At 54.9% G+C, this 18,934-nt stretch overlaps 7 protein-coding genes across 7 annotated transcripts; 3 read left to right on the top strand and 4 right to left on the bottom strand.

Moving 5' to 3' along the window:
* Positions 1-149: 149 nt before the first annotated feature.
* CH63R_02094 (Protein kinase) lies at positions 150-1,667 on the bottom strand (the record flags this gene model as incomplete). The annotated part of the gene is made up of 5 exons (XM_018297069.1): positions 150-364; positions 407-572; positions 647-948; positions 1,025-1,359; positions 1,426-1,667. 5 exons carry the CDS (start codon positions 1,665-1,667, stop codon positions 150-152), a joined length of 1,260 nt encoding a protein of 419 aa, XP_018161885.1.
* Positions 1,668-4,026: 2,359 nt separating this feature from the next.
* Positions 4,027-5,037, top strand: CH63R_02093 (WSC2 protein; the record flags this gene model as incomplete). The annotated part of the gene is made up of 4 exons (XM_018297068.1): positions 4,027-4,118; positions 4,172-4,263; positions 4,331-4,402; positions 4,469-5,037. The coding sequence occupies 4 exons, from the start codon at positions 4,027-4,029 to the stop codon at positions 5,035-5,037; spliced, it is 825 nt and encodes a 274-aa protein (XP_018161884.1).
* Positions 5,038-5,567: 530 nt separating this feature from the next.
* On the top strand, positions 5,568-8,615 carry CH63R_02092 (DNA ligase; the record flags this gene model as incomplete). The annotated part of the gene is made up of 2 exons (XM_018297067.1): positions 5,568-5,671; positions 5,723-8,615. 2 exons carry the CDS (start codon positions 5,568-5,570, stop codon positions 8,613-8,615), a joined length of 2,997 nt encoding a protein of 998 aa, XP_018161883.1.
* Positions 8,616-8,786: 171 nt separating this feature from the next.
* CH63R_02091 (Uracil phosphoribosyltransferase) lies at positions 8,787-9,611 on the bottom strand (the record flags this gene model as incomplete). The annotated part of the gene is made up of 3 exons (XM_018297066.1): positions 8,787-9,193; positions 9,246-9,345; positions 9,420-9,611. 3 exons carry the CDS (start codon positions 9,609-9,611, stop codon positions 8,787-8,789), a joined length of 699 nt encoding a protein of 232 aa, XP_018161882.1.
* Positions 9,612-11,036: 1,425 nt separating this feature from the next.
* On the bottom strand, positions 11,037-11,975 carry CH63R_02090 (uncharacterized protein; the record flags this gene model as incomplete). The annotated part of the gene is made up of 3 exons (XM_018297065.1): positions 11,037-11,469; positions 11,516-11,672; positions 11,714-11,975. 3 exons carry the CDS (start codon positions 11,973-11,975, stop codon positions 11,037-11,039), a joined length of 852 nt encoding a protein of 283 aa, XP_018161881.1.
* A 1,578-nt stretch (positions 11,976-13,553) lies between these two features.
* Positions 13,554-13,806, bottom strand: CH63R_02089 (uncharacterized protein; the record flags this gene model as incomplete). The annotated part of the gene is made up of 2 exons (XM_018297064.1): positions 13,554-13,647; positions 13,703-13,806. The coding sequence occupies 2 exons, from the start codon at positions 13,804-13,806 to the stop codon at positions 13,554-13,556; spliced, it is 198 nt and encodes a 65-aa protein (XP_018161880.1).
* Positions 13,807-15,248: 1,442 nt separating this feature from the next.
* CH63R_02088 (uncharacterized protein) lies at positions 15,249-18,702 on the top strand (the record flags this gene model as incomplete). Its single annotated transcript, XM_018297063.1, has 2 exons — positions 15,249-15,837; positions 17,861-18,702. 2 exons carry the CDS (start codon positions 15,249-15,251, stop codon positions 18,700-18,702), a joined length of 1,431 nt encoding a protein of 476 aa, XP_018161879.1.
* Positions 18,703-18,934: the final 232 nt, after the last annotated feature.

Here is an 18,934-nt window from a genome sequence, read left to right as displayed (position 1 = left end):
TTCGGGTCACATTCATCGTTCCAGCAGAGGAAATACAACTCCTCGCAAAAGACAAGTGATGTATGATAGTCTTCGCCGAGTAGGCAATGTCATCCTTTTGAGCGTGCTCTGATGACAACACGCTTGCTCTCCGGTCATTGTGCTTTTTTCTACATATTCTTTATGATCCATTCATCGTCTGCCAGCGCCTTCGCCGAATAGCGCTTCGAAGGTTCCCATTGAACCATCTTCCGCATCATGGCAAGGAACAAATCCCGGTTCTCTCCCTCCAGGCTAATCTCCTTCCCTTCAAGCGACATTTCATTCGCGGGTGGAATGTCTGCACGGAACTCTCCTTCACAAGAAGCACTTTTGTAAGCAATCTCTAGAAAGGCTCACATCTCAGGGCGTCGCACGAGAAACTAACCTTCATCAGTGAAGAACCTGTGACTCGACTTTCCCAAATCGAGTAACGCCTGTGGAGGTTGTCCGAGCAGTGCGACTATTTCGGCAAGGTGAGCCCGGCTGCGGTACTTCTGATGCTCCGGGTCGCGTCCAGTAAACAGATGATCACCCTCAAAGAGATCCCAGATCTGAGAAGGAGTACGGAGACACAGGTTAGTATCAAGTCTTCATTCCAAGACGAGTGTTTAATCTATTCCCTTACCATGCAGCCCGTGTTCCATATGTCAATCTGGTAAGACCACGGTGCTTCTAGGATGACCTCGGGCGCTCTGTATATGTCGGGCTGTACGTCCTCGGTATGATCTGTGTCCCCGACGACGGCTGAGCCAAAGTCACAAAGGACCGATGCGCCCCATTCTTTTGGCATCTGAAGTTCGCGTGACAGATACACGGCTCTTCCGTCCACTAGCTTTCTCGGGGACGGGTTGAGCAGCTCCTGCTCCTCAAAAGCGCTGAAAACGGAGTCGTCCTCGATGCCAAACATTATGTTGTCTGCTTTGATATCTACCCCGCGACAGTTCAGCGCTGTTCTCGAGGTCGAAGAGACACAAGCAGGGATAGCCCTGGTCTGTCGACGCACCTGAGTGGATGATTTGGCATTCTGTATGTAGAAAGTCCAGAGCGAGGAAGAGGCGACGGAGAACAAAGGCGAGTACCGGCGCTGGTAACATCCGGACGGGGTTGCGGTGAAGGAAAGTCAGAACACTCTCCCATAGCGGAGGATGCACCAGGCACCTGTGGCATCCGTCGGGGCCAGCAACGTCGAAGGAATCCAGTAGTTCCCTGACGGCACCGCGACCGGGGTGCTTGACCGATGACGTAGAAATGCGCTTATACATCGTGAGTTCATGATCTAGCTGTGAACCCAAAGCCTTCGAATTGACGAACAGCTTCAGCGCCACGTGTCGACGACCCCTGCACTGCTTGTTAGCAGGGCATCGCATGCAGAAGAGCGAATGAGCCAACGCGGCGGCATCTTACTCCAGGTCGCGCGCAAGCCAGACAGTCGAGCTAGCCCCGAAGCCCAGCTTGCAAACGATTTGGTAACGATTCCGGAGAACCTCTCCGATGCTGACTGGATAGTAACGCGATGCTGTGTAGTCGGGAATGAGCTCTTCCTCTATCTTCTCCCTCAAGGGGATCCGCTTGAATTTGGGGTTGGAGAAGGTGAGAGGTTTCCATACCCGGTCAAACCATGGCAATCGTCGAATTACTGACGCCATATGTAGGCCTGGCTTGAATTCAGAAAGAGGTGATTGGAAATGTTAGTTGGCGCGTGTTTGACACCTTGGCGGAAGCCAGGCAGAGGCGCGTTGTATTACATAATCCCATACATCTCCGGGCCCCAGAATCAAGTCTTGAAACGAACAACTCAAGACCAAGATGAGCCGTCATGAAGACGAATACATGGTAGAAATAGAGCGGGGGTTCTTGGATTGAGATGGAAACTTTGCGGAAAGTCTTATAAACTCCGACATCGTCCATGCCAAGCACAGTTTGATGGCGCCGCACCCATAAGGATCATTGACCTTGTCATGCCTCATCGTGCGAATAACAATGTAGGTATGGCGAAACAAGACCTGGGTTGTAATTGATTTTGCTTCCCTTCTTGAGCGTTCGACTCATGAAAAACCACTCATAGGGCTTCTCGAGACGATTAACACAAGACGAGGGATCTAGCCACAATCGGGGACGCCAAACATTGACGACGACACCATTGGCGCGGATGTCTACAATCCATAGACACCCGATCCCTGAGTCATAGCTCCGCATCCGTCCTCACCCAGATCAGGATTTTGTAAGGTTATCCGGCAAACGAGCCAGTCACGATACGGACCAAGAGTTTGGCAAAGCCGTGGTGGCAGAAGCCGGGATGAAGAACCAGGACATTGGACCGAATTTCCGCCAAAGGCGCGCACAGGGCGTGAGGAAATGGCTACCTAACTGGCAATGGCATCGCGTCATTGGACCATCGGATTCTCTCGGCGTCACGCCAAGTCTTGCTCAAGGTGAGCATACGGCGTCCGGGTTGTCACGAGGGGCTTTCGAGGCGGGGCGGTGGTGGAAGGGCCAGGACGACTTGAGGGTTTCGAAATCGCGCACAGGTTGTACCCAAACGAATGTGATTGTTGATAACAGTGAAGCTTTGTTGCAAAGATTTCGCCGTCTACAATGCTTTAGCAGGCAGCTTCGGATGTTCACACAATGGCCGTTGTCTCGTGGTCGAGGGAGTCAAGGCGTACCTCCCTTCTTCCATGGACCTTAAGAATGGAAGTGAGTGCAGTTCAGATCATTCGGAGACCGTAAGGACATTTAGTCGCGACAAACTCGCTCAGTGGGCCAACAGGTCTGTCGCGGTTGCTGCAGTCTCTGTCTGGCCGGGCTCTGCCGATAGTCACATGCTCGAATGCAGATAAACCGAACGAAGCTTGCCGATGGTCCGCGCGATGTAGCAACCGATCAAGTCAGCCATTGAACTGTGCCCGCAAAAGACTGGAGTTCTGGAACCCAGGAAAACAACGCGGTCTAGCCGGTTTAGTTGAGGGAGTGCTTGACTAATTCACAACCGTGAGAGACCATTGGCAAAGCTTGCCCAATTTCCGGTCTCGCTGCCCTGCAGACGCCGGCCACGAGCAGACAGGGCTTATATTGCCGGGCTATCGCCGACGTCGCGGCGATGGGGACGTCGGAGGCCGAGTTTAATCATCTGGATATCTCTGATTCGTTGTCCAAGACCGAGCTGCTTGAAACAGACAATGGCCAAGATCAATGAATCCAGATGAATTGGCACTTCATGCGGACAAGCGTTTCCCTTTTCTCAACTCGTCGAGAAAATTCTGAAAGTGTTGGTAACACACCCAGAACCAGAGCCGGGGCAAATACGAGATTAGGTGAAGGAATCCGAGTGGCAGCGAGGAACAGACGCTGGTGTCGGAGCCCGTTGCGGTATAAAGGTGGATGTGCCCGCCGCGCCGAGAGGCACTAGTGATGCAGAGTTGATGCACCCGACGAATAGGACGGCGGGTGCCCATCTTATCAGATGATCAGATATGATGCGATACCGCTCCTGATGGACCCAAGTCCCAGCACCCACCCTTGCAGAAGTTTGGAACCCTGGCCATGCGATTCGATCAGATAACTTTCTCGAGTGGGGAGCCACACGACAGTGGGACTCGCAGCAAGTACAGACGAAGAGAGGCCGGTGGGATTGGACAGAAGTTGGAACATCGTGATCGGTGCCAGGGGTATTGGCACCGGTTTTGTCGGCTCGACGCAACCTTGGCGGGAAGTTACTCGTCAAACAGGCGCCCCGTTTCTCGCTGCTGTCTTTCGGTATGGGAAGCGGTTGGCTGGCTCGGCGCCCAGCGTGCAGCAAGCATATATGGAGGGTTGCATATCCCGCATCAATTTCTTGCTCAGACTCGCTTCTTCTCCTTCAAGCTACTCCCCTCATCACAAGCTTCGCATCTTGTGATTCTTCGAGCCCTTGAATCTTGCCGAAGCTTCTCTGTTTGAGACCAGTTTCCCCCCTTCTCAAACACTTGTCGAGTTTACCCAACTCCCAAGATTCTTACAGTCAAGATGGTCTCCGCCAAGTCAGTCGCAGTCCTCGGCAGCATGCTGTTGGGCAATGTCATTGCTGATGACAAGATGGGACCCGCTGCGTTCCTCTGGTAAGACGACGGGTAAAACTCATGTGCATGTAGCATGTGCTGATCATATCAAGGCCCCCTGACCGCGTGTGGTCCGCCGACGCCGATAACACCGCCCCTTGCGGTTCCACCAACGGCCCCGGTGTTCGCACCGAGTTCCCCTTGGGTAAGCTGAAATCCAAAATGCCGAGTCTCCCAGATGTTCGGACCGATCTAACACGAACTGCGATTAGTCAATGGCAAGCTCGCTCTTGTGACCCAGGACACTACCCGCTCCGTCCACCTGAGTGTCTCCTACGAGAACGGTAAGTTGTACTAAAAGCAGCACATTGGTGCTCGTCCCCCAAGACGAGAGCTGACACCCTCTGCAGATCCCAAGTCCGTCTCCGACTTTGAGACGTTCCTTGGTCCCAGCGAGGTCGGCAGCCTCGACCTCGGCCACACCTGCATCACGGTCCCCCAAGCCCCGGAGGGCACCGCGGCCGGCGCCAACGCAACCTACCGTATGCTCTACGTCTCCAACTTCGAGGAGGACGAGTCCAAGCGCGAGACCTTTTACGCCTGCGCCGACGTCACCTTCGTCGACGTCTTCGCCGCCTCGATCCCCTGCTTCAACGCCACCGTCAGCGATCCCGAGGTCTCCGTCGACGAGACCGTCGACGTCACCACCACGGACGCCGGTGGCAAGACGCCCCATACGGCCGCCGACTTCACGGCTTCTAAGTCCGACGGCAGCTCTTCCGGTCTCTCCGGTGGTGCCATTGCCGGCGCCGCCGTCGGCTCCATCGCTGGTGTCTCCATCCTCGGTCTCGCCGCATTCTTCCTGTGGCGCCGCAAGAACAACAAGAAGAACGCCGTCACTGAGCCCATGCAGCAGCGCTGGGATGCCGAGAAGGCCGTCAGCGAGACTTCCTCTGTCAACAGCCGCCCCCAGAATTAGATGTTTTCCGGTCTTACTTAAAGAGTTTCTGATGGCAACGTACCCTGCAGCCTGAGAACGTAATTATGGAATGAGACATGATATGATTAATGTATATCAAGATTGTAGGGAAGGAAATAATTCAGAAAGAGCCTACAGAGGTTCTTGATGCCACACCGTGTTTTCATTGGCTAATGTGGCCCCATATGCTTTATGCGGGATGCTATTTCCTCTAATAGCATAAGGCCATATTGTCTCTTGCCAACTTCGTGATCTGATGCAGTAGACCCACCTCACCCGTTTTAGTACATTTACCTCCAGGCAGCATCCCCAAGGCAACCAATCCACTTCCTTTCAACTTCAACGGCCAGCCACATCCAACGGGGTACCTCCCTATTATAAGTCATGGGCACACCCTCTGCCGCCAGGAATTCCCACGGATTCGATCTTGCGTCTCACCACCAATCCTACTAATCAACCTCGGCATTCGAGTTTCAATAGCGCAACTTTGTCTCTCTGTCACGGTAGCACCTGCTCGACTACTAACAACTATGAGCCAACGACAGCGACCCCGGTCGCCCAATGGTGCTGCACAAGAAGAAGAAGAGAAACAATATCTCATCGGCGGCATGACTCTGGAGGAACTCAAAGAGAAGTGAGCTGCCTCTACCTGTTATCTAGACCTCGATTGCTCACAGCTTTCTAGATATCCCAACCGCCCGCGTAACCACTCGCAGACGATGCGGTTTTCCGAGTTGTTTAAGAGTCTCTTCAATCCTCTCAATGAGAACAAGAAGCAGCCGGCCGGTCGCGGCCCACCTCGCGCCAAAAAGGGACCCCACGGTCCCACTAAGTTGTCACCTCAAGAGCAGAGGCGACACATCATCGAGCGATTCATCTCGCGATGGCGAAACGATGTGGGGAACGACATTTACCCAGCGCTGCGATTGATACTGCCCGACAAGGACCGAGATCGTGGCGTCTATGGCCTGAAAGAGAATGCTATAGGAAAGCTTCTCGTTAAGCTAATGAAGATTGATAAGAACTCAGAAGATGGACACAACCTTCTCCATTGGAAGCTCCCCGGTCACACCACTGCGTCGCGGATGGCCGGTGACTTTGCGGGCCGGTGCTTCGAGGTTCTAACCAAGCGACCGATGCGAATAGAAGTTGGCGATATGACGATCGCGGAAGTAAACGAGTTGCTGGACAGGCTCGCCGCGTCGACGGGGGAACTTGAGAACCTTGAGGTTTTCGAAATCTTTTACGAGCGCATGAATGCCGAGGAAATGATGTGGCTTATCCGTATCGTTTTGAAGCAAATGAAAGTCGGAGCAACCGAGAGGACCTTTCTTGACCTATGGCATCCGGATGGCGAGGCGCTCTTCAGCGTCTCTTCGAGCTTGCGACGGGTTTGCTGGGAATTGTACGATCCCCAGGTCCGTCTAGAGCAGGAGGATACGGGCGTCTGTCTCATGGAGTGCTTTCAACCACAGCTCGCCCAGTTCCAGATGCCCTCTTCATTCCAAAAGATGGTCGATTACCTTCGACCAACCGAAGAAGACCCCGAGTTCTGGATTGAAGAAAAGTTGGACGGCGAACGCATGCAGCTGCACGTCACGGAAGATTCGAGTGTTCCGGGAGGACGACGCTTTGGTTTCTGGTCCCGCAAGGCCAAAGATTATACGTACCTATACGGCAACGGCCTTAGGGATGAGAAGGGGGCCTTAACCCGCCACCTCGGAGACGCTTTTGCGACAGGAGTACGGAACCTCATCTTGGATGGAGAGATGATCACCTGGGATCCCGAAGTTGACAAAATCATGCCGTTTGGAACCCTCAAGACAGCTGCCTTGGCTGAACAGAACAACCCATACAACAACTCCGGCCCCCGCCCGCTCTACCGTGTCTTTGACATTCTGCTACTCAACGACAAGCCGTTGACTCAGTATACCCTGCGAGATCGCCGGCAAGCATTGTCCAAGGCGGTAAAAGGCGTCCACAGGAGGCTGGAGATCCACGATTACGAAGTCGCCACGTCGCCGGATGCCATCGAGCCGCTGCTCCGCAAAGTTGTCGCCGAGGCATCGGAAGGACTCGTCCTCAAAAACCCACGATCAATGTACAGACTCAACAGCCGCAACGACGACTGGCTCAAGGTGAAGCCAGAATACATGTCTGAATTCGGAGAGTCGTTAGACTGCGTCGTTGTTGGCGGCTACTACGGCTCAGGCCGCAGAGGCGGTGCGCTTTCCAGCTTCATGTGCGGTCTCCGTGTCAGCGAAAACCATATCCAAGCTGGCGCCAACCCGGAGAAGTGCTTCAGCTTCTTCAAAGTGGGTGGTGGCTTCCGAGCCGAAGATTACGCAGAGATTCGTCACAGGACGGACGGCAAGTGGATGCAATGGGATCCGAGGAAACCGCCCGTTGAATTCGTCGAGCTCGCCGGCGGCGACCGGCAATTCGAGAGGCCTGATGTCTGGATCCGCCCTCGCGACTCCGTTGTCTTGGAGGCAAAGGCAGCGAGCATAGGTAGCTCGGATCAGTTCTCGCTCGGTTTCACGCTTCGGTTCCCCCGTTTCCGCCGCTTGCGATCCGACAAGAATTGGGACGAGGGACTCAGCGTGCAGGAGTTCCTGGATCTCCGCAAGCGGGTCGAGGAAGAAGCCAAGGAGAAGACGATGAGTGTCGAGAACCGCAAACGAAAGTCAGTGAAGCGCGCCAAGCGCGAGGTGGTGATTGCTGGGACGGAGAACATGCCTGCGCAATTCGAGGGGCAGAAGTCGAAGCTCTTTGACGGTCTCGAGTTCTGCGTCTTGTCGGAATCGCTCAGACCATTCAAGAAGACCAAGGCTCAGCTTGAGACGCTGATCAAGGAGAACGGTGGACGTGTCTCTCAGCGAGCGATACCCCGGTCGGAGATGATCCTGGTGGCCGACAAAAACGTCATCAAAGTCGCCAGCTTGGTTAAAGAGGGGCAAAAAGAGGGTGGAGTCGACATCATCAAGCCGAAGTGGATACAGGACTGCCTCGAGCAAGCTGATGAATCCTTCTTGCTTCCGTACGAGGATCGACACCTACAGCATGCAACAGAAGCGCTGAAAACAGTTGCTCTGCAAAACACGGACATGTATGGCGACAGTTACGCCAGGAATATCGGTCTCGACGAGCTCCGGGCAATCTTCAAGAGCATGCCCAAACGAGAGCCTGACACGGAACCTTTCGATAAGTCCCAGTTCCTGAATCAGCTGGAAGAGCGCGGCCATGGAATTGGTCAGCTCAAGGGGTTGATTTTCCGTCGGTGTACTGTGCACTTACACGAGGCAAATGAAGAGGGAGAGAGAGACGACATCAACATGCTCAAGTATATGAATTATCTCACGTTCGGCGGTGCACGATTGGCGAGCGGCGCCGACGACGAAGGGGCCACACACATTGTGCTTATAGGGACAGGCGATGGTTGCAAGGAGGCCGCCGAGGACTTGCGCCGGGAAACTAGCAGCCGGCGGAAGATCCCACACATCGTCACCAGGCATTGGGTCGAAGACTGTTGGCGCGAGAAGACGTTGCTGGATGAGGAGAGGTACAGACGCATATGAGGCGACAGAACAGTTCTTATACCCAGGGTATCTAGGTGTCATGATTTTCAATTGTAATACCAGTCCCGTCTATGAATGCCAGCCGCAGACAGTTTCGTGTGAACCTGAGAATTATCGGGATATATATAGCCATGTATGAATCACCCAACGGAAGTGGGAAGAAAGCACGCTTTATTTGCCAATGGTAAGAAACAACCGATCGCCGACATCGCCCAAGCCTGGCTTCAGCATGCCCTCAGGCGTCAGCTCGGCGTCAACGCCGGCGATCCAGATCTCGGTGGCGCCGGCCCACTCGGCGGCGGCGCGTCTGACGCCGTCAGCGGCACCGATGACGGCGAGGACGACGATGCGCTTGACGCCCCACTCGCGCAGGGTCTGGATGGCGGCGGCGCAGGTGCCACCCGTCGCGATGACGGGGTCGAGGATGATGGCGAGGTCGCTGGCCTGCGAGTTGGAGCCGTCGGCGGCAAGGTGGTTGGGGAGGTTGTTGTAGTACTCGACGGGCTCGAGAGTCGAGGGTTCGCGGTAGAGGCCGAGGTGGTGGACGGGGACCGGGGTCGGGAGGATCGTCTGGACGGCTGGGTGCGTGTGTTAGTCGGCTGGAGGATCGAGATATGGATGGGTTATTACCTTCTACCATGCCAAGACCTGAGCGGAGAATGGGAACGAGGCAGAGGCGCGAGGGGGTGATTTCCGTCGAGATGAAGTCGAAGCCTAGAGGGGTCGCATCCTACGGGCAACCTTCGTCAGCGAACGTGGACCGTGGACCCATGGGATCGCCGGGGGAATCCGATCTCCTCGTACCTTGGGACCGTCTGTCGCTTTCGTCGAGGCAGCAAGTGCTTCGTATGCCACCATCAATGCGATTTCGTTCACCAGGGACTTGACGTCTTTCGCCGGTGTTGATTGTGACCGAAGCTGAGAGAGCTTCGCCCGCAGACAGGGGTGTTGGGAGACATGGACGTTGGAGGGGAGCTCAGGCGTTGAAGAAGCCATGGTTGTGATGCTGTATATATTGATTAGGATTGAATCTGCTGGATTTCTACTGCCAAATGTCGAGAGGGAAGTAGTAGTCTATGGTAGTTAAAAGAAGAAGAGAATGAGGTTGGGGGGTTAGGTTGGACAAGGAGAATAGGAGGGGTCCAACTCCAACAGCAACGTCCGTCCCCTTGTCCTCCTGATCAGCGCGCCGGTACCTTGAGTGGGGCAGCGTGCATGCGGGAGGAGCTATGATAAGATAAGACAAGACGGAGGGGGCGGGTGCCCGCCAATCTGTCGCATTGGAGGCGGGCAGCGAGTAGCAGTAGCGACCAGGTCAGCTCCGGCGTCCGGTGAGGCGTCGGAGGTCGCCGCCCTGCAGCTGCATGATAACTGGCACTGCGCGGGGGATCGGGGGATCAGAGGGGACACGAGATAGGGATTAGCTTATTAGAAACGTGTTCTTCTTGACTTGTTTTCGCCGTTGTTGTCCTTCCACAAGTCGTTTAGTGGTTTGTTTATGATGTCTTCTCCATCTTTAGGTAAGGCAGGTACTGAGATATCTCGGTAGGTATCCGTACTCTGGCTAGAAACCCACTGGAATGTCACTCCCACAGTGTGTCCCGGTGGGCTCCGCTGGCTTCGGTGAAGCGAATCGCTCCACTCAAACGCTCTGACCACCGGTGAGTAGCTCAGCGGGATAGCCGTGCCTGCCGTTTGGAGATGGGGCCGGAAATAATTCGCCGTCATGTTTTATTCAACATTCCACCTGAAGCCGCTTTCGGCACGCAAAAAAACACACCGTTTGTTGTAGCCGACATGCCCGCTTCTTCGATCAAACCGCTCCCGTCTGGCTGAGGAAGGCGATGCCACGGCCCGATTTTCCCCTGCGATCCGTCACGGCCCTGTACGAACCGAGCCTGCGAAAAAGATCACGACGAAGAGCACAATGCAAAACGGCAGCATTCGCGGGTACGACGCCACAACAGGGCACGACGAGGACGACGTCCTCGATGACGGGCTAGTCGACAACAACGAGCGGAGAGGCACCTTCGGCAGCCCTTCGTTGACCGGACGAAGAGCCAACACCAATGCGCCACGCACGAGGTCGATCGAGCACGGCGTGTCCGACGACCACGAGACCCTCGACGGAACGTGTGCGGACCCCGTCGACCACAGCCCCAGCAAGAACCAGCCGGGCAAGGGGCAGAGTCTGGAGGATATCCGGTCGGAAGTGGGACGAGGCCGCCGCCCGTCTGACTTGGAGATGATGCAGAACGATCGACGGGACGAGCGGGACGGGACGACTGAGACACCACAACCGCCGGCCGGGCCCGTGACGCACGTCTCTGATCTATCGAGGCAGTTCTACACGCTCTCGTACCTCATCTTCTTCGCCATCTTCGGCACCCTCGCCCGCCTGGGCACCCAGGCGCTGACGACCTACCCCGGCGCGCCCGTGTCCTTTGGCGTCCTCTGGGCCAACGTGGGCGGCAGCTTGATCATGGGCTTTCTTGCCGAGGACCGGAAACTGTTCAAGCAGGAACGGGGCGCGGCGATGTACCACGACCAGGTCCACGGGGCGGGGCGACGGCCAGATGTCTTCAACAGCGGTGGCGGCGCGGTGGCCGACGTGGCGGCCGCGAAGAAGGCCCACCTCGCGATCAAGAAGACAATCCCCCTGTACATTGGCCTTGCCACAGGCTTCTGCGGCTCCTTCACGTCCTTCTCATCCTTCATCCGCGACGTCTTCCTCGCCGCGAGCAATGATCTACCCGGCGCGGGCGGCGCGGCGCCCGAAGCGCGGGGCGGCGGGGACTCCTTCATGGCGGCGCTCGCCGTCATTTTCACCACCGTGGCCCTCTCGCTCTCGGCGCTGATCGCCGGCTCCCACCTCGCGATGGCTCTCGAACCGCTCACACCATCCCTTCCGTACTCGCGCGGGCGCAACCCGCTCGACCACGCCGCCGTGCTCCTCGGCTGGGGCGCCTGGCTCGGCGCGGTGCTCCTCGCCGTCTTTCCCCCGCGAGACGCCTGGCGCGGCCAGGCCGTATTCTCGCTCGTCTTTGCCCCGCTGGGCTGCATCGCGCGGTTCTACGTGAGCCTGTGGCTTAACTCACGGGCGCCGGCGTTCCCGCTAGGCACGTTCGCAGTCAACGTCACTGGTGCTGCGGTGCTCGGCGCGTGTTGGGACCTGGGGCACGCGGGAATCGGGGGCGTGGTCGGGTGCCAGGTGTTGCAGGGCGTCGAGGACGGGTTCTGCGGTTGTCTGACGACGGTGTCAACGTGGGTGGCCGAGCTGACGGTGCTGAGGAGGCGGCACGCGTATGTGTACGGCGTGTCGAGCGTGGTCGCGGGGTTTGCGGTGCTGGTGGTAATCATGGGGACGATGCGCTGGACGGAAGGGTTTGGGCCGTTGATGTGTATCCATTAAATCCGCCCCCGAAATTTCATCCTGGACATGTCAATTGGGATCTTTCTGGCTGTGAAACAATCACAAGTGCACATGTAGGTGTAAGAACGAACGAGCCACAGTGTAGTTGCGAAGATCATGAAGACTTTTACCAGTATGCGCCATGGACGCCGTGCAGAGCCTCGACAAGCTCAACTTCCCACATCACAATATTATCGATGTCACGGTACCTGCTGATCAAGGAACTCCGTCAAAAGTCCGCAGGATGGCGGCGCGGGCGAAGAAGAGAAAAGCCAGTGATTGGTGTTGTCTTTCAAGCCGCCAGTACTCCTGTTTATAGTCCCAGCTGAAGATCGAGAATCCAGCCTGGCTTTAAAATGACGGCGACGGCATCACGAGTCCACTCTCATGATGCCGATTGCGGGGCCTGTAGCAAAGGCCGCAACTGCGGACTCCGCAAATCGGCCCCACTCGAGGCTGTTCCACAACGGAAGGTCCGCATGACCGGTCCGGCAGAACATGCGTCCCGCCTGACGCCGCTGGTCTCGCCGAGCAAGTGAATGGTGCGTGAAGTACTCTTGAGGTGTTTTTGTGCATTCGCAGGTGTTTATTCTCTAGATTTCCCTCTTATCTGAAGGCATCATCGCCTCCTGCTTTTTGAGACCGCCGGACAGGTTGCGTGCTTGACCCGGCGGAAGATACTGGGTCTGTTCAGGACCCAGAAAACACAGCGCTTCCCGCCTCAAGAATGACTTACTGAATCAGAGGTAGCCAATGCGTGATTCGGATCATATTTGATACCTTGGGGTGCGTCACCATCAAACCCAAACCCCCCGCACAACGAGTAGCTGATCTGTTGCTCCTGCTCGAACAACAGTGGCGAGGATCACTTGCGCTTCCTTCCACGCTGCCCTCCAGTTGAGATGGGGAGCTTACGACAATCAAGCCGCCCGGATCGTCGTAGAATCCCAGAGGAGCGAGGCTGTGTAGCTGCCCTGTTTGGCACGACTCGTGGATGCTGCGTCTTGGCCGTGGCGAGCATGGCGCGCACTTGCTCGCCAACGCGCGGTTTTTCCTTCGAGTAAATTACGACGCACGTTCCTCATGCCAGTCATCCAAGTGGTTGGCAATCATCCATACTCAGTCGAACAATCATGTGAAGAAAGGGAAAAAAAAATGAAAAAGGGTTTCATTTGTTCTCTGAGGAGTTCGTCTGCCCAAGATTGGGAGAGGCCGCCGAAGCCTTGGCACCGGGAGGGGGTTGACCAACATCGATATCGACGACTCTTGGCTGGGGACAAGGGCCAAGACTTGCGACGACAATGTGGTGTTGTTCATGACGGGGCGCCCGCTTCCAGAGCAGGAGGCATCCTTCCCCTGACCGAGACCCATTCGGGAAGTTCTCTCGTCCGCTTGACTGGTCGAAGACTGCCGGCGCAGACAAGACGGTGCCCAGATGCGCGGTGTTGCTTGATTCCCCTAGACCAAGAAGACCAAGAGATCCAGAAAATTCCCCTTCAATGCGAAGGCAATGCGTGCCCCCGCTGTTAGTGCAAGCACCGTAAAATAAGCTTTTGCCGTATCTTGGGGCGCGCTTTCGGCACGTCAGAGGTAACTGGAGTCGTCCATTCAGCGTCGAGTCTGGGGCGATTCAGTGGTTGTCTTGTGGGGCGCTATATGGATGACAGGTACGTACCTAGTTGACCGCTTCCAGATGTGGGAGGAAGTCAGTCGTGCTCTTTGCCATCCGTTCGTTTCCCCGATCGAAAACCCATTGTCTTTTCCCGCCTTCAAGTACATCGAGCACTTGATACAAAATTCAACGAGAGAAGAAGGGAAGACCATGTGTTTGAATGGTTGGCTCTCGTCGCCTCAAATAGACCCTGCGCTATTTTACCACACCGGCGCCAAGACACACGAGAAGCATAAGAAGGCGCAGTCTCGCCCTCTCTGCCAAGAACACAACCACTGCCAAGACATGAGACTATCGCCGTCAGCAAGCGACAGGACGGACGGGCGACTGAGAAACAGACAACCACACACACTACACACACACACACACACATAAAAACACTACTACTGTAGTGTTACTGTCTTTGGCAAGCTAGTGATGGAGACCTCTCCGTGATCGTCCTCCCTGCCACGCTGCAGCATCGAGCACAGCCTCTTTATCCCTTGCACGCCTGTATCGTCTGCCATGCCCAACCATGGTTCAACCTCTGCACGTCAGAGGTCGAACTCACTTTTGAGCCCAATCCGTTTACATGACCGAGCTACATGGGCCATCCCGTGCTGAGAAGCCGAACGAACGGCCGTCCGGAGCATTGCCCCAGCTGGGATCCTCGAGCCTAGTCGACACGACACCACAAAAGAGCATCTATCATCAAGTCTGGATGGTCAACGTGTCGTTCCTTTCGTCTGATGTTTAACCATGAATATACGTCCGGTGGTGAGGCTAAAGCCGTTGACGACATTTTTTCTAGGTTTTAGACGCCAGACGAAGAGCCAGATGATAGACAATTGCCATGGGGCATCTTTTCTATGCTACACACCAGGTCTCTTCGACACTAACAGTCTATCATGTCCATGACGGTATCGAGATCCGTCATGGGTGGTGGCCGCTCAAGTTCGCACCTTGCCGTTGCGGGAACGTTGGACCAGTCTTCCATCAAACTCTACGAAAACATCTGGGGAGGGAAGGGAGGGGCGGCTGGGGAAGCCAACCTAGTACGGCCGTCGATTCACAATGCCAAGGCCATCATGGTGGTACCCCCCGTACATGGATCACACAGAGCAAGCTAACACTCGGCCCTTCCCAAGTTGAACACAGAAAGAACTCGCCGGCCAAGACCGTTTCTCCTTCTATGGGCGACATCTTCCGCTCCGAAACCCACGTGGATGCAGGCTTTGTTTCCCATTCGACTCTTCGATCCGCCTTGTAGCGGTTTCGACTCGCCTCAGATTATACATATAACGAGAGAGAAGCTACAATATCTGACACCAAACACTGGCAATGTAAGAAGCAGCCAACATTTCCTCCTTCCAGGCTCCCACCGAACAAGGTTCATCGAGAAGTCTGGAAGACACACTCGGCACGGCACATCGCCCTCTGGCCCTCTCATCTTAACGTCGAGCTCAACCGCCTCTCCCTTCTCCTCAACCTAGAAATCTATTTACCGACCACTCGTCATAGTCTTGTTGTTCCTCTTGAGACCGACAAACGATTCATAAGGCGGCCCGTCATGGCAATCTTCAAAGATTTCCGCGAACGGCTCAAGTCCTTCAACGCAAAGGAAAGGAAAGCCATTTTCTTCTACATCTGCGGCATCATGCTGTACAAGTTCGGCCTGGAGGCCTTCAACGGCTCCATCACCGCACTGGCCACGAACCGATATGACTTTGAGAGCGACACCAACGGCACCCCTTCGCGCACCTTTGAGCGTCTTGGTCTGCTCCAGGGGCTGAACCAGGCCACCCAGTGTGTTGGCTCCATCCTCATCGCCCCCCTCATTAAGCACTACCCGACGAAGAATGTGCTGTCGTCCGCTATCCTGCTTTTCGGCCTTATGACGGCAATCCTACTGATCCTCGATGCCGCCACCGGCGGTACTTTCGTCCCCGCGGCCTACCGCAAGAAACACCCCAAGGACGAGTGGTCGTACTACGGCGACTACGACAACGATGCAATCATCCCCATCTACACCGTCACCGGTATCGCCTACGGCATGGTCGAGCTCATTCGTCGCGTCATACCCCGAGACATTGTTGGAGGCAACGTCCAGAAACTTCGTCAGATGGACAGTCTCGTGCACATCTTCTACGAAATTGCCGGTACCTCAGGCGCCTTCGTAACCGCCCTTGTCCTCATCCCGAACCTGGGCAATAAGTCAGACTACCCACTTTTCGGCACCCCCCCCATTTCGGCACCCCAAAAATGAAGCTATTCCCATCATACTCGTCGACTTCAATTAATCATTGACTTCTTCTAGATGCAACAACAATACAGCTTTCAGCTTCACTAGGGTATTCAGAGTCGCTGGATTCGGCTGCATCATCCTCTTTTTCCCCAGCCTTAAGTTGCGCCTGCTGGATGTCTTTGATGTTGGCGAACTTAGTGTTAGGATCCAGCTGGACTGCCCTTCTTTTCCTTACTGCAGTATTGGTGACTTGGGCCTGCAGAAGCTCCAGTTTCTGCTGGGTATTTGCCAGCTCATATGCCTGCTCGCTGAAGCCTTTTTTTACCTTCCTGAATAGAAGGCGTTGAGTAAAGGCATCATTCTCCAGCTCTGTGAATAGCTTCAACTGCCCAGCTAGATCCTTCATCTTCCTTGGCGTCGACCATGCCACTGCAGATGACGCAGATACCCATCCTTCAGCTTCCTTGCCTCCAGACTGCCCTTTGCTGACCTGATCAGATGATCCTGATGCTGCTGGTGTTGATGGGAGCAGTAGGGAGCTCATCAGAGGCTTCGCCATAGAGACAGGCCATAACCCTGTCCATTTCCAACCACTTCTAATGTTCTGCATCGTCATACCTGCAGTACGAGCCTTCTGATAACAGCCTATAAAGTTCCTCTTGCCTACAACAGTTGAATCATTCCACTGACCAAGGTATCCAAGCTCCTTCCTATAGGCTGCCTTGACAGGGCTGAAGACTGACTGATCAAGTGGCTGGAGGACATGGGAGGTATGTGGCGGTAAGAACAATAGATGGATGTTGTTTATATAGCATAACCACATAAAGTCAGTCGTTGTATGACTCCCATGTCCATCCATGATCAGCAGCCTGACCTCCTTGCCCTGAGGAAGAGTCTGAGGGATGAAGACCTTCTGCAGCCATTCAACTGCAGTGGCATCTGAAGTCCATCCATTCTCCGTTGCAGTGAATTGCCATCCTTCATAAGGGCCAAGGTCTAGAGGAAACCACTGCTGCTGGACTGCCTTGCCCTTATAGATAACGAGGGGATTCAGAACATGGCCCAGGGCAGAGATGCATTCGATGATGGATACCCATGCCCTTGATCCAGGCTGTTTCTTACGTACAGACTTCGTCTCAGACATGCCCAGCACCAGCCCATTAGATCCCTGGCCCTCAAGGATACCAGTCTCATCCATGTTGTATCTATTAGCTGGTTTGATGCTGGTGATCTCTGGTATGGCGAGTAGTTTGAACCAGTCCCTGATGACCTCAGTAGATGCCCCATTAACACGCCTAGAATCGATAGGGCGACTTCTCTGGACCTTGACTGATGGATTCCTCTTCAAGAAGGCTTGGATCCAGCCTTTTCCTATAGGCTCTGTATCCCCCATGGCATGGAGGATCCTTTCTGCGAATAGCCTCACTTGCAGATGGGTTGGGGCAACACCAAGGGCATGCTGAATGCGAACCCATTCAGCCAGTTTAGCCTCCTGACTAACAGAAAGTCTCTGCAGGTCAGAAAAGGCAATTGACCTTGGTTGAGTGCCCTTAATCCGATACTGAAGTGTTGATCTTGGGATGCCATACACCTGACCAGCCCTCTTAATGGGCATGCCGTTGGTTATTGCGTCAAGGGCCTGATTGACTTCATCTTCGGTATACTGGCCCATAAGGTTGAAAAGAAGCTCTGAGGAAAAAATGAGGTTATTCGCATAAGTATAGAAAATGTTGTTGATGTTGAAAGTTGAGGGGTATGTTCTGGTGATGAGGCATTTGAGGCATTTTTGGGGTGCCGAAATGGGGGGGGTGCCGAAAAGTGGGTAGTCTGACTTAACCGATCTTTCGTCATCACCCCGATCTGTTTCTCGCTCGCCGCCATCCTGTGGTTCTTCGTCGTCGACGGCAGCCATGAGCGCAACGCGCTCGCACGCGCAGAGGCCCGCAAGAGTAACTATTTCATCGCCATCGGCAAAGGCTTCCTCCTGTTCTTCGAGTCCATCTGGGTCGGCGCCAGGATTCTCTTCACGTCGACACGGTTTGTCTGGCTCGTTCCAGCATACGGCGTCGCCCTCTACGGCCACCGATACCTCGAGAATGGAATCGCACCGCAAGTCGCCCGTCGGTACCTCGGCAACTCGGCCTGGTCACAGATCATGGTTGGAGGCTCCAACTTTGGTGAACTCCTCGGCGCCCTCTTCGTTTTCCTTTTCACAAACGTCATCAAGACGCCCATCCCGTGGCTCCGTCTAGATGCCCTCATGTTGCTGATCGTGTGGTACATCCCGTACTGGTACCCGCCCTCGGGCCAGGTCAGCCAGGCTTGGATCGTTGCTGCCACGTTCCTCCCAGTCTCCTTCGGTTGGGCCGCCGGCGATGTGTCCCTTGCAGCCTTCATCCAAGCTTCTCTGGCTCGGCTCGAGAGCAAGGAGCACCGCGTGTCTCCCTTGGGTGCCGTCATGGCGTTCCTATACTCGTTCTACATTGTCACCTACGCGATTGCCGGCACCTTCCTCGGAAGATACCTCGACGGCGTTTACAACCGCACTGGCTCAGTACGGGAAGCGCTGGTGAACACGGCTGGTGTTCACTTCACCATCATCATGGCCGTCGTTTTCGCCTCGACTTTCATTCCCAAGGGCTCGCGAACCTTCAACCCTGAGATGCTAGATGACACGAAGCTTGACGAGGATATTGAGGAGGAATCTCTCTCGCCGTCGGAGAAGGACATGGTGGAAGACCCCAAGTTGAACGAGAAGATGCCTGCCATTGTTGTTTGATTTCCTAGTCGAAAATTGGCTGTTGAAGGCTCCGGATATAGGCACCATTTGATACTCTTGGCTTACGTGTGGAACGCAGGACTCCTAGTTGAAAAAGGCTCATTGAATACAGGTGTTATTGATAGACGAATCAGAACTCCCTCTATTTAAAGATACGTATCTCAGTTTGCAAGAATAAAGAAAAATTTCTTAAATGGCGATGAGCTCCCGGTATTAATTCGAACGTTTCGTA

The sequence above is a fragment of the Colletotrichum higginsianum genome, chromosome 2 (genome assembly GCF_001672515.1).
Source record: "Colletotrichum higginsianum IMI 349063 chromosome 2, whole genome shotgun sequence".
NCBI classification, from domain to species: domain Eukaryota; kingdom Fungi; phylum Ascomycota; class Sordariomycetes; order Glomerellales; family Glomerellaceae; genus Colletotrichum; species Colletotrichum higginsianum.
The sequence above is the reverse complement of the archived record's forward strand: the minus strand, read 5'-3'. Positions and strand labels throughout refer to the sequence as shown.